This window comes from Passer montanus, unplaced genomic scaffold, assembly GCF_014805655.1.
Source record: "Passer montanus isolate IOZ18808 unplaced genomic scaffold, ASM1480565v1 scaffold34, whole genome shotgun sequence".
Lineage (NCBI taxonomy): Eukaryota > Metazoa > Chordata > Aves > Passeriformes > Passeridae > Passer > Passer montanus.
This window is the reverse complement of record NW_024368152.1, coordinates 4323278-4337548: the sequence shown is the minus strand read 5'-3', so window position 1 is coordinate 4337548 and position 14271 is coordinate 4323278. Positions and strand designations below refer to the sequence as shown.

The 14271-nt window shown below is 37.2% G+C and overlaps 1 protein-coding gene across 12 annotated transcripts in view; it reads left to right on the top strand.

Annotated features, from left to right (window-relative positions):
* Nucleotides 1-14271, top strand: part of MYT1L (myelin transcription factor 1 like) — a 300153-nt gene that overhangs the window by 282931 nt on the left and 2951 nt on the right. For 8 of the 12 annotated variants that reach the window (XM_039715661.1, XM_039715667.1, XM_039715668.1 and 5 more), the window contains 3 exons: nucleotides 6879-6970; nucleotides 9426-9535; nucleotides 13968-14111. In XM_039715661.1, coding sequence (XP_039571595.1) covers nucleotides 6879-6970; nucleotides 9426-9535; nucleotides 13968-14111 — 346 coding nt within the window. The remainder of the gene's footprint in view (nucleotides 1-6878; nucleotides 6971-9425; nucleotides 9536-13967; nucleotides 14112-14271) is intronic. The other 4 variants (XM_039715669.1, XM_039715671.1, XM_039715665.1 and 1 more) reach the window with 1 other exon arrangement.

The window sequence follows — 14271 nt, the reverse complement described above, 5'->3', positions numbered from 1 at the left end:
CGTGTAATGTGCTGCAGAGGGTACTCACTCCCCAAAGAATAAATGAGAGATTTTTTTAACAGTTGTTACACATCGGGCAGGAGCCAAACCTCTTTCCCTCTTCAGGGATGATACAGGTCAAAGCTCATTAACACATGTGAGAAGCCCACCCACAAAGCCTCTTTGCTGACTGAGCAGCCTCTGTTAACTAAATATGATGCAAATTTGCCAAGGGACTACTGTGCTCAGCTGAAGGGCAATTTTGGCAGTGCTCTTACAGTTCCAGCATTTCAAGATTCATTAATCCCTTTTCTGGTGTATATTTATGCCCCAGGGGGATTTCTTTCAGATTGAGTCTACTCTTAAGGCCTTTTCTCTCAGCTTTGCCATGTTAACATTTCTGCATAACTCCTATTTTTGTTTTTTCTTACCTGATACCTGCTTTGTTCTTTTGTTATGGGGGATAGGCATAATTAAACTATAACACTACCTTACCTTTTAAATGTCCAGTGAAAAACCTCAAATACCTTGTCTTCTTCTGGGTGGCCATTCACTCTCCCTTGATATCCATTTGGTACCTCTGACTGACCAGATTTTAATGCTAACTCAACCCTCCCCCCCGGCAAAAAAAAAAAAGAATATAGTTCTTTCCAGAACATATTTCTGAAACAATGATGAGATATTATTAAAATAATTTTGAAAAGCTTGCATTTTGTTTTAATCATCATGGCTATAAGTTTTTTATGTCCATTTGGATAGTGGTTTGATTTTTCTTACTTCTGAAACAAAGATTTATTTAAACAGAATAGAATCTCAGCTACTTTCCTCAGCACCTTTGGAAAACAACTTTAATTAGGAACTGTCATTTTTCACATTACATCAAGCTTTTAGTATTTTTAGATTTCCCTCCTGATTTAAAATTGAAGTTTTTCACAGCAAGCATTCAGGTGTGAGTTGTAAACGCACCCAAAAAATCCCAAAACAAAACAAAAAACCCTCAAAAAATCCCAACCACCCAACCAAACAAAAAGCTTTATCTGGGAAACAAGATCCATGAAGGGCCACATTAATAAAATTCATTCTTTTCCAATGAAGAATTCTGAAACTGAGCTGAAGAGATGATTTTTTTCCGACACCCCACACCACACAAAGGCAGCTGGGGTTGTGTGGGGAGAAGATTCCTCTGTGAGTCACAGCAATCTCCATGAAAACAAAACTACCTTGTTTGCAGAACCTCTCTCCTGGATTCCCTTTGCTTCACATCTCAGTAAGAACCTGGGGAAAAGCCAATCATCCTTGAATGTAAATAAAAATGAGTGCTGGTTTAGGGAGGGTTTCTTTTATCTCTGCTGGAGTTGTGCATAGACTTTTTCATCCTTTAAGGTGTGTAGTAGAATTTACTCATGGGAATAAGGAAGTCACTAAAGCTGATACCCTTCAATGTAGGAAAAAATGAGTGGTTCATGGATTTAATATTAAACTAAGGAATGAGCTACTTTGATCACTGAGTTTGATCTCTTAACTTGAACTTCAAACATTAGCAAATAGTTGAGGAGTTTAGTCGTAAAAGTAAGGTTTCAGCCATTAACAAAATAAAACAGTCATTTTCACTGTGATCTGTATTTCCCTGAATTTCAAAAGGATTTACATCTGGGGCTTGTTTTGAATATATCTCTAGTTAAAAGAGGTCCCTTGAAAGTGACTTGTTCCTTCCTCTAGTCTATAGACAATGCTATTTTTAATAAACAAGAGAAGTGTTTCATTTTCTTTTTGGAAAAATCCTTGTGGTAGTGAATCTGTAAACATCTTGCAGGTTTCATGAAATTTGTCCTCAGGATGCAACCTGTCCTCAGGTTGAGGCTCTGGTTTCTTTACACTCTGTTATTTCTTTATTTGTAAACTTCAACACTTGACATACCAAATATAAAAGTTGTGGTTTATTTGACCTTTATTTCCTCCTTTCCCATATAACTACTTCTCTGTTTGGAAATTGTTTTCTTCAGTTGAAAAGCCAAGTGCAAATGCTCCAGCTTCAAGAGGGACTAAACTGCATCTGTCTACTGAGGAAAAAAACGTATTTAACACCCAGCTGGAACCCAGATAACTAAAGTCAGTCACCCAGACAATTGCTCCGCTTGATCAATGATCCTTCACTCTGGTGGCGTCTCTTGTTTGCATCCCTGAAGACAGTGCAATTACATTCTTGAAACAATTCAGGATTTTAGCCCACAGTTATTTAATCTAAATTTCTTGATAAATGTGCACTGAACACTACCTAAAAACTCCTTTAAAACTTTTTTTACCCACTAATTTTCATTTTATTTTTCAGCAAATTTCACCCTATTTCCAAATCCTCTGAATATATGGCGAGACACTGGTTGCAGTAAGATAACCACAGTGCTAAACCAGAAAGAAAATTCATTCTTCACCTTATGTTCAACTCTAATAGATACAATCACCATACAATCTTTATAGTATTTGCAGAGGGTGTTTATGGCAGAGGGTGTCTTTCTAGGATGATGCACCAGACAGACAGTACTTTTCTTTCTCAAATTAGAGGTTAAGCCCAACAGTAGAAATTTATCAAGAGCCAAGATGTTGGATCTCTACAAAATAAGGTGTTGAGGGTCATCTGGTTGTTGATACAGCAGAGACCCACAGCTCTCGGCGAATCAGAAACTCAGAGGGAGTCCAGAGTTGGTTGCTGGTGCTTCTCACAGCCCCACCAAAATGCTGTGGCTTCAAGCCCTGTGGTATCCAGAGTCTGACAGAGATAATTCATGCTTTGGTACATTTATACTGAATTTATTACAGCAGTACCCCAGCAATGTTGTTAGAAAGCCTAACTCATTTTTATTATGGAAAGAATATTCAGCTGTGTTTATATGTTCTTATAATTTCTTGTGTGTATGAGAATAATGGCAGGAGCAAGTGAGGTAACTGTGATTAATTTTACTAATTCTTTGGTGGAATGAATAACCTGCAGAGTTGTGTAAAATTCAGTGTAAAGTTTGAAAACCTATGACAAACATCAACTGTAAATGCTTCAAACTTAATAATAGAATATCCTGAGTTGGAAAGGACCCACAAGGGTCATCGAAGTCCAGACCCAAGAATCATACCAGGTGCCTGAGAGTATTGTCCAAACACTTCTTGAACTCCGTGAACTCCATCAGGCTGTGATCACTTCTCTGGGGAGCCTGTTCAATTGCCCAACCACCCTCTAGGTGAAGAACCTTTTCCTAATATCCAACCTCAACCTCCCCTGATACAGCTTCATAGCATACTTAATGCAAGGAGAAGTATTATCCTTAACAAAACTACTATCTAAATATTTCTCATAGTCTTTTTTCATTTTTTGAGATATTTAAAGCATGTATTGCATAACACCTAAAGCACTGAAATAGCGTTCACTTGATTTGCTTTGTTTGCCAGTCACAAGAAAAAAAATCAAATCATATCTACTCCTGTCTCCTTCTGTCCTTCTGTCTCCTTCTACCCTTCAGTCTTCTAGAAATCTCAAGCAACTCATTCTCACTAGGATCTCAATTCAAGCTTTTTGGTTAACTTTACACCTCTGTTGGGTTCAGCCTTTGTACAACAGCCCACTTCTGGTGCAACACTGCCTTCATCTTGTTTTTCATCTTGTCTTCCTATATATCCTGAGTTCTTTTGTCTGTTCTCAATTCAAAGAGCAGCTGCCTTCAGTAGAAGTAAACATAGTCAATAAGATAAAGGGTAGAATGTCCTTGCAGAGCAGAAGCTTATTCTAAAAGTCCTAATTTACTTTTTAATTACGTAAAACAGTTTTAGGTAACTTAATTAAGAACAGAGCAAAGCAAAAAGGGTGCACATTGCTATCTTTGACTAACTTATTTCTGAACAATTTAGACAAGTTAAACAAACTGTAGTAGAAGTCAATACTCTTAATTTAGGTTACTAACTTGGAATCTGCTTCACTGAAACTGAAAGTGCCTGGCTCAGGAAAGTGAGCTCATCTGCTTACAATACAATATCTAATTAATGAAGAGACAGATTTGCCAGAAAAGATCTGCAGAGGAAAGGCAATGGCATGGTCTGGCTTTGGCATCTTCCTCTGTGGTGAGCAGGATACCTTTGGGAGTTTTGAAGGCTTTCTTAAATTGCATAAAGCCACTGGAAAATTTAGGACTATCTGTTCCTTCATGGCCTCTTCTAAGGACAGATGTGTAACAAGCTAAAGGTGGTCATAGTGTGATACACAAGTTAGAGCTGTGCAAGTAAGGATTGGGAAAGCAAAAAGAGGCAGCTTGTGGATTAGGCATGCAGATGTATTGGAAAAAACCCATTTTGGTCACAGTCCTCCTTTGTCTCTACATATTTTATTAGATCAGCTATGGGTTAGAACAAAACTGATCTGGCTACAGAATGTGAAAGCCTTCTGCATCTTCACTAGTATGCCCAAAAAATAGGCAGCCCTTTGCCTTTCCCTTCTCTAACTCATGATTCATCTGGGTGCCTCCAGAAGAAGGTAGATAATTCATGCAGAAGGACTCTCCAACAGTTCCAGCAGCAAGGATGGAGCACAGCACCCAGATCCTTGTGGTTCAGTTTAGGCAGAAGGGACCCTGAACTGCAGCCAAGCTATAGGTGCTCCATACTTTCCTACCCTGGCCATACGTCTCTCTCCAGTGGTGATGGGCCACAGACAGTTGCTGTTTGGCAGCTGGAATGTGACCACTCTGTTTTGTGAAATAGGAAAACTTAGTATTGCACATATGGAACCTTGTACCTGGGGCCTCAAGGTGAGCGTGCACATTGGAGCACCCTGGGCACTCCAGTGGAGAGATAACCTTCCAGACTAGCTGAGAAGGTATCTACAGGTTTAGGCAGTACTGAAAACTTGGAGTGTAGAATCATGGCCTGGGAATAAGATTGGTCCTTGTCACAAAAATTTGGATTTAGGCACAATGAATCAAACAGTAGATTTCTAACACTTCAGAACAAATTTGATTTGTTTCATTATTTTACTCTGCTCTCAGATTTGCTCTTCTAGGATCCAGGTTTCTTGTTGGTCTGTTTGAATGCTGTACCTATAAGCTGTTTGAGGGCTGATTTTATTTTGAGGGGTTGTCATCAGTCACGACTTTTAGAGAGGAAAAGGCTACAGAACAAGATGAGAGTAATCTAATGCAGTTGTTTTTATGCCCAGTAATGCTAACTTCTTCTGAAAAAGAGCGAGGACAAAATATGAGAAAATTCCTTAAACCAACTGAAAGGTTACAAAAATGAAGTCAGTTAAATGATGCAGAAACTTTGCATATACTGTTATCCAATTTCTTTCTCTGTGCCAACATTTTTTCCCAAAACACCAAATTCTCTCCTCCTTAATTGTCTTCAAGGCTTCCCTTGACACTTCAAGAAGACAGTTGTTTACAGTCACACACTGAGTCCCTAGCAAGCCTTGGAGTAGTAGTTTGGCATCCTACCAACTAGGCTACAGCCAAAAGCTACCTAGGTCATGTCATTTCTTGATACTACTAGTATTATTTTATTTTACATCTTCTTAGTCACGAAGCTGTATAAAATGCTGAACACAGATTGTTTTGCTGAGAAAATAATTTTTAATATCTTTTCCTAAGAGCAATCTTTTTTTGTATGACTGCACTTGATAATAGTAGTCCAGGCTTTTCAAATAAATGTTTTCAATAATCAAACACTATACCTAAATTTGAGGACTTTATTTAGAAGGAAGTTGCACCTTTACGTAAAGGAATACTTTTAATCAAAGACACCACTTTCCTCCATATTACAGAGTGATTATTTGTGTATTAGACTTGAATCTGATTTGCACAATTAGAAATTGTGAAAAATTCTTCCTTCGGATCTAGAGAGGAAATGTAAATGTGCCTCTAATGCAATGAAAAGTACATAACGTTACTCAGCTTGCATGGCTATGAAAACTGAAATGTTGAGGCAAGAGGAAATTGTTTAGCAAGCTTCCAAATTGCCTTCACTAAAGCTGAAGCTTCCTCAGAATAAGATTTTGGTTTTTCATCATTAAATTAGATTGAATATGTATTTTCTCTTATCTGCGATAGTGCAACTACATAAAAGATGTGATTTTGGAAAAAGGGGGTAGTTTGGTGTACCATTACTTGTTAAATACTGAGTACTGTCTGATCTGTATTTTAATTTTTACAATAAAGACTGCTGAGACTGTGTTGGCTATCAAACTGTTTTGTACAATGTAATCAAAAAGCTTAATATTTTGGCAATGTGAGAGAGAAGCGATAACTAAATGTACATCCATAAATGTAACAAATATGTATTATAAGACACATATATTCCCCATTAAAACAAGGTCATTTCTATTGGAATTACTTTCCTTGGGCTCCAACAAAAAGCCAACACATAAGTTACTGCCATTTTCAGAAAAAAATTTAAAAAGGGAACTGTAGCTGGCTCACTAGATGATATTCACAAAGAAAAGCAGTTTGTAAGACTAGTCATGTGGATGTGAGAGGTAGCTCATGTCCTCTCCTCTTAGCATTCAGTTCCATGTTTGAACATTTGAATTAAAAAAGAGTGGAAGTTCAGAGCAGGGACACGTAAATTCAAGTGGGAGTATTTAGACAATAACTGCTTTTAAAATAAAACGTTTTATTAAAAGTATTTTGTCTTAAGAAAATTGAACTGTATATCTGACTTCTATATTAGCTGTCTATGCAAAAAGATTTTGGAAGAAAAACAAAACAATGAAATCACTACTGGTAAGTCCTTTTTTCAGACTAGTGCACTCTTTCAATGCTAGGCAGTGAAGATAAACTATGTCTCTGATACTGTTTTTATTACAGGTTTGGATTACAGATTTCTTTTCAATGACCTGTCAAAATTAACAGTCTCCTTACTGTTCACAGTTTATCAGGATGCCCCAGAGCTACTTCAGCAATGAAGAAAGCAAAACTGTCTGGAGAACAAATGCTAACAATAAAGCAGCGGGCCAGTAATGGTAAAGTTTTAATCATTAAGTTCTTAAATACTAGTTCTCTGTAAACTAAAATTACTGTTACTCTATTGCCTTTTTTTCCTACATGTATAAATCCACTCTATATAAATTGTGAATTCGCTGTCAGTAGAAGTGAAACCAGGTCTTATGCTCTGGAAACCTGAGCCAGGAGTAGAGCAGTCAGATTGAGTTATGTCTATATAAATCTAAAACTCTAAAATATTTCAAAGTAGAGTATACCATTATAATTTGCTGGTTCACATTTAATTCATCAAAGGGTGATAGTTAGTCTTATACTGTTGCAGGATTCAGAAGAGAAAGGGGGTTTATTTCCAGAATGTCAATTCCTCCTGAGTTTCCTTGAATTCATTTGGACCTGTGGCTCTGTAACCTCTGGCAGATGGAGATGGCTTTTTGCCATTTCAGCTCCAGTAAACTGCAATTCTTCCTGGGAACCTTGAGTTGCAGGGAAGATGATGAAGGGACCTTGGATGAAAGTCAGGATAGTACCCTGGAAGTTGAAGTGCAGTAAAAGCAAAATGTAGGTATTTCAGTTCAAGTAAGTAATATGATAAAAACTTGTCTGGGAGGTGCCCAAGTCCTGAATTTTCTTGGAAAACTATGTAGTCGCTTAGTCTGTGAGAGTGCATGCCTTCTTAACTGTTGGTGTTAACTGCATTTAGAGCCACAGAGCATTTGAATGCAGTGCAGGAGGCACCTCAGCCCACATGGCCAGCACAGCTGGAGAAAGCAGTGGCTGTTCAAGAGTTTGTAACCAGGGAGTGAAAGATCTGGATGTTATTTTCTCTACAACCTGGGTAGTATTGAAAACTATAAGTATCTGCCATGCCCAGGAAGAATGCTTTAAGGAGTAATACATGGATATTTTGGCTACTTGGACACGTGGCCTGCCTGAGCAACCCAGTGGACTTCTGTGATGGGGTGACTACATCAATGGACAGGAGAAGAGCTATAGATGTCACTTACCTGGACTTCTATAAAGCCACAGCCATGGTCTCCTATGACATCTTTCTCTCTGAATTGGATGCAGATGGATTCGATGGGTGCAGTGTTAGATGAATAAGGAATTGGTTGGATTGTCACATCCAGGGGGTAGTGGTCAATGGCCTAGAGTCCCAATGGACATCAGTGACAAGTGTTGTCCCTTAGGGGCCTGTACTGGGACCAGTGTGATTTAATATCTGCATTAATGACACAGACAAAGGGATCGGGTGCACCCTCAGCAAATTTGCAGATGACACCAACTTGAGGTGACCCAGTTGCAGCTTTCCAGTACCTGAAGGGATCCTTCAACAAAGATGGACAGGGACTTTTTACAAGGGCATGTAGTGACACGACAGGCTTCAAACTGCAAGAGAGTAGGTTTAGACTGGGCATTAGGAAAATGCTCCTTACTGTGAGAGAGGTGAGACACGGGAACAGGTTGTTTAGAGGAGCTGCGGATGCCTCATCCCTGGAAGTGTTTCAGGCCAGGCTGGATGGGGCCCTGAAAAACCTGGTCTAGTCTTCGCTGGTCTGGAAGATGTCCCAGCCCATGAGGGGTCAAAAATAGATAATCTTCAAGGTCCCTTCCATCCCAAGCCATTTTATAATTCTATTTCAGAGTCAGGAGCTGTGGGGAAAGGTATGAAAGATCCACACCAGCAGAAAGAGAGTGGGAACTCTCCAGTTTCTCTGGCTTTAGGTGTTCACACTTTGACTCGAAAAAAGATCTGTCTGTCTCATTCCAGGATTATTTTATGCTTTGTTATATTAATTATAAAGATAAATAAACTGTTACAGTTTATTCCTGTCTGAATTCTTAAAAATGCCGTTACCTTTAAAGTTCTATTGGTTTTAAAATTTATTTCAGAAAATGTGAGAAAATTACTGTATATATGTTGTTATTTAATAACACCCTTCTGAACCCTTCGTGAACCATTCTGAGCCATCATCAAACATTAAAAACAACTGCAGGATCACAATATATCCCTGTACATCAACAAAATTTCTCTTTGTTGAGAAAAAAAATCTGAATTAGTTACAGGTTCTCTTGATAATACTGTAATATGAAGAGATTACCATGTTAAGATTTTTTTACTTTCCTTCAGAAGATCTGTAAGTGGACACACTCTTTAAATAAATTACCTATGATAGTGGAGTGAAATTTGTTTCTGCAGGTACATTTTTTATAATATAAAGTTAAAGGAGTGTGTATAAAGTTAAAGGTTCTTTTGATCCTCCGGGTATTTTCAGCATTTTCACTGGAGAATTACTGCAATTTTAAAAGGAAAAGTAGTTGAAAATACTTCTTTTTAACTGCAGAATAAAAGTTTGAAGAATGATTCCTTTTTTTACTTGAAATAAATTGATTTTCAAATATGGAAATAATTAATTCACTGAAGTCTGATTTAAACGTTAATTATTTTAACAACCCTTTTATTTTTATGTCACACAGGTATAGAAAATGATGAAGAAATTAAACAGTTAGATGAAGAAATCAAAGAACTAAATGAATCCAACTCCCAGATGGAAGCTGATATGATTAAACTCAGAACTCAGGTAACAGTTTTATGAAGCCCTAAATTCAAGCTGCTTTTCCTACATGACTGATTAAAAAAATATAGGAAATTTATTGTTTCCTTATATATTAGGATATCTATGCATGATTTGCTATTTATAAAATCTGAAGACAGTGTTCATTATGCAATTTTCAGATCAGTTACGAACAGTAAAAAAAACCCAAAAAGAACTCAGCAAAATACATTCTTTAAAATAATGGCAAAACATGACCTGTCATGGTCAGCTTGGCATTTCCCCTTGATAAGGCTATGCCTTTCTAATAGTAGTTAAAATATAGTGTGACAACATGGTCATTAACATAAGTTACAAGGTGAAGGAGCCCAGATGAACAACATGGCTTTTGCCATGCCTTACAGAGGAAATTTAGACAGAGAATTGAGTACCTGTTCCACTTCATCATGTGATACACTAAATGCAGTCCTTGGCAGCAGTAGCGGTTCTAGAAATCCAGCTCAATTCTTTTTTCATTCCATATAAATTTGTTGGGGGAAAAAAAGCAGAAAACCTAACATTTGACTATTAACTAAAATCCCATTATTCATTAGTCCTAAAACTGTATAGAAAAAGCAAAAGAAGAAAATCAGTTTAATTCCTCTAGAATTTTTAAGTGTCCAGCATAGATTCTGGTGCTTGTCTGTTCACATGATTCGAGCACACACACCAAGAGTGAAATTCACCACAGTCAACATTTGTCAAGTCTTTAGTCCCATGATCGTAGTCACTCAGTTGATCTCAATGGAAACAGAGTAAATCATTCCTTGTTATTTCTTTGTCTGCAGCTTGTGGGGATGGGTACCATGTCCATTCTCCTTCTCCTCTTGTATAGTCATAAATGTAAGGCAGGATCTGCTTCTTCACCTTTGGTTTTGTTTGATTTCTAAACCTTAATCAGATTGATACTGAAATCTCACTTCTGCTTTATGCCTGCATTCAGAGTTCCGCTGTCAATATTCAGCTTTCATAGGATTTGATTTAAGGTTTACACAGTTTCCTGATGTGATCAAATATAACTGTTGGGTAATGAGGACAAAATCTGCAAGAACATAAAGCAAGAAGGATAATCAATGGCAGGAAAATTACATATATTTACTCTTGAGAAATTTGGTCATAACTTTTGAATCTGGCAGCTTCCATTTGCCTTATGTTTTCTTCTGCTTAATACACTGTAGATGCTATTCACATACGGACTGATATGTCTGAGTTTTTAAAAAATGTGAAGCAGTTTGGCTGTTACATATACATTAGGTAAATGCTCCAGTTTCAGTAATTTACTGCACTTTTAATTTTATATTTGGCCAGATGGATTGAAAAATAAAGCCATAAAACTATCACAGGCATAAACATGTATTGAGTTTCAGAGATTTATCTAGGAATTTCATATCAAGCTTTGATCTAAAATAAGTACAAAAGCCATACTTTAGTGGTCTCAGTTCCAGATTTCATACTTCAGACTAGTGCCATTGCATATTCTTAGGAGTTAGATTAGGCACTTGTGGGACCACTGAGTGTTCTTGGTAAGAGAAGGCTCAGCTGGTGATTTTACCAATAAATTAAAAGGATATTTTTCACACTTCAGTGCAGCAGATTTAGAAAAGGGTTGATTTAAATTATTAATGGGATTTTAAAAAGTAGAGCTACAAGAGACCATGAAAACATTATTTTGTCTACCAGTCATCTTTACTTTCTAAGATCTTCCTAAGCTAAACCTGACAGATGCTTGTCTAACCTATTCTTTACTTCCCATACTAGAAATTTCACAATCTCTGGATAATCTGGTCTAATACTTAACTGTTCTTACCCAGCTAGATACTAAGGCCTTGCAGAGAATCCCAACTGATGTAAACTTCACAAAAAAAATGTAGAGGCCTTAGTTTTGAATTCATATACTCTCCTGAAGATTAGCAATTTACATTTACAATACATAGAGAGTTACATCATAGTTGCTATCAAACTATTAAGAGGATCAAAGTCAACAGTCCCCTTTATTAGCAGAAGTGAAATTATATTGGACATAACAAAATGTTTGCTGATAAACCTTTAGAAAATCATTGTGCAACTCAGATTTCAGTAAAACTGGACAGATGGGGATTATGCAATGGGAGAGTAGTGGAAGTTGTGTGAACACCAGAAGTAGCAACAGTGTTGTTTGGTACAGATTTGCAACCCATATGATTGTAAGTGCCAGTGAAAGTTTTTCATGTGACAGGAACAGGAAATTATTCCATGTAGAATTTTTCTATTTAATAAAGTGAAAATTCAGAAGTTTTTGTTAGTTGGAGCAGTTATAAGACTCACCTTTACTCGGCTGCCTTTTTACTTAAGACTTTGAAGAAAGTATTTTTATCCTAAGATCTTCTAGTAAATTTGTTCAGATTTAACATGGAAACATGAGAGGAGCAGAAACGCATAAAGGGGAGAGGGGAAGAACAAATCTTCAAATAATTGTGTGTTTCATGCAAGAAACAGATTATCCTATTGTCAGAATACAGACAAGTAAACATTTCTTAGTTTTAGCGTGAAATGTGGGGAGGAAAATTTCGGTCTTTAAGTGAACAAATACAATAATTAAATTTAAAACAGATGAACTTACAGATGAATACTAAGTGAAGTGGTGAGATATGCTGATCATCTGCCACTGTATTTGCAAATACTCAGCATCTCCTGAAAAAAACCAAAAAAGATTATTCAAGTTGCAATGCTCAGCTAGATAGAAAATCTGTAGAATGTCAGGTCCTGCTGAAGTTAGTGTGAGGTGACTGCAGTATGCCATACTGAACTGAGCCTTCATTAGCATCAGACTCCTCATCCTGGTCTGTAATATATATTAAAAAATATGATAGATATTGGAGAATGACTTGACTAAGAAGGACCTATGAAAGATGTTTTGCATTTGGATACAGCATTTCTCTTCAATATAAACAAGCTGAAAGCAAAATAAGAGAGGTGAGATCAGGTGTCCAGGTTCAAAGATGAAGAAAGTATTTTTCCTTCCTAATATATTTTGTGGAAATTAGCTCAGAATCAATTACATTTGACAAAACCAAGTCCCTACAATACTGGCAACTTGGATTTACTGCAATATGCACCTGTACTCAAAGCAAGAGATACTTAGAGACTGTTATGATGTAGACACATCACTTTTCTAAATTACTTCTATCAACTAATGGGCTGTATTTCCATAAGCAGAAGTTTAGGTCAAAAATAAAATATGATACCTCTAACTACCTGACTGTGCCACCAATTTCCAAACATTTCCTTATCCAAGGTCAAGTTGATGTGAGCTTAAGAACCTTTACCCTTCTGCCTGTTACTACTGCACAAACCTCTGACCTTCCCATCAGCATTTTAATTGTATCAATTCTTTCCATACTCTAGACCAGTATAGAAATGGATAAACCTCATTTTGAGAATTCAAAGCCTTGTGTTCTTTAGCGTTTTTTCCACTTCACTGGCTGCTTTTTTCTTGGCAATGCATATTTTAACCTACACACACACAGAGCACACTGTACACTCTGTAATAGATGTTAACAGTTATCACCCCATGTGGAAAGTAAGGACAGGGCTACAGAGGAAAGTACAGACAGCTGTGAGTGAGCTCTGCATGTGCTCTTGATGAGCTGGACATAAGCCAGTGCTCATCTGAAATCCTTATGACTCCATTAGCACAATGCTCTCCACAAGCTCTTTCTCTCAGCAATGCTTTTAGCTCAAGCAGGGCACCATGCAAGGTCAGAGCTAACGTGTCTGGTCACCTGGAAACACAGACAGAGCACAGTCTCAGTTGTTTTTACTTGTACATGAAGCAATGCCACAGAATATGTGCAAATATTCTTCCGTTTCTTCCATTTTACAACTCACTGTATGTATTGGAAAAACTGTCTGACTTTGTACATACATTGCAATAACATGCAGTTCAGCTTTCAAAAGCAGCCCCGTGAGTTTGCACAAAATCATATTATACTTACAAAGAGCTAAGCGTTGGCAGCAAGGAGCTGTGCATGCTTAATTAACAGGATATATGTGTAGCTGAAAATACAAGAAGAGCATGACTTACTGCAGAATGCCCCTAAGATTGGCTTCCAGGAGTTTAACTGCATGGGTGAACTTGCAGAACTAAGGTCCTTAATGCCTTTCAACTATACAAGAAAAGCTCTAAAGGAGTGGAATCAAATCCAAGTTCATTCACTCACTATTACCAGTATTGAAAAGACAAGCTGTTGAAGTTATACAACATACAGTGGGAATAAGAAGGGCTTAGTGACGATAAGAACTGCAGACTCAAGCAAAACCTTTTAAAATATGAATGAATAGACCTTTTCTCCTTTCCCTGCTATGTCTGTTCTCTCTCCCTTCAAAGAGTGCATGCTTTGTACAAGTTTGCCTTATATTACATTGTACACAAATTTGTCCATTTTAGATTACCACAATGGAGAGCAACCTGAAGACGATAGAAGAGGAGAACAAAGTAATTGAACAACAAAATGAGTCTCTTCTTCATGAATTGGCCAATTTAAGCCAGTCTTTAATTCATAGTCTAGCTAATATCCAGCTGCCACATATGGTAAGTGATTGAGAGCACAAGTTAAGGAATTTGGCGATCTTCAGTTCACCTCATACAATAGATACCTTTTTTTTATGTTTATGTTTCATCAACCAGTTGGATATTTGTGGTAACAGCACTGAAACCATAGAGATACATTTAACTGCTAACAGACATGGAG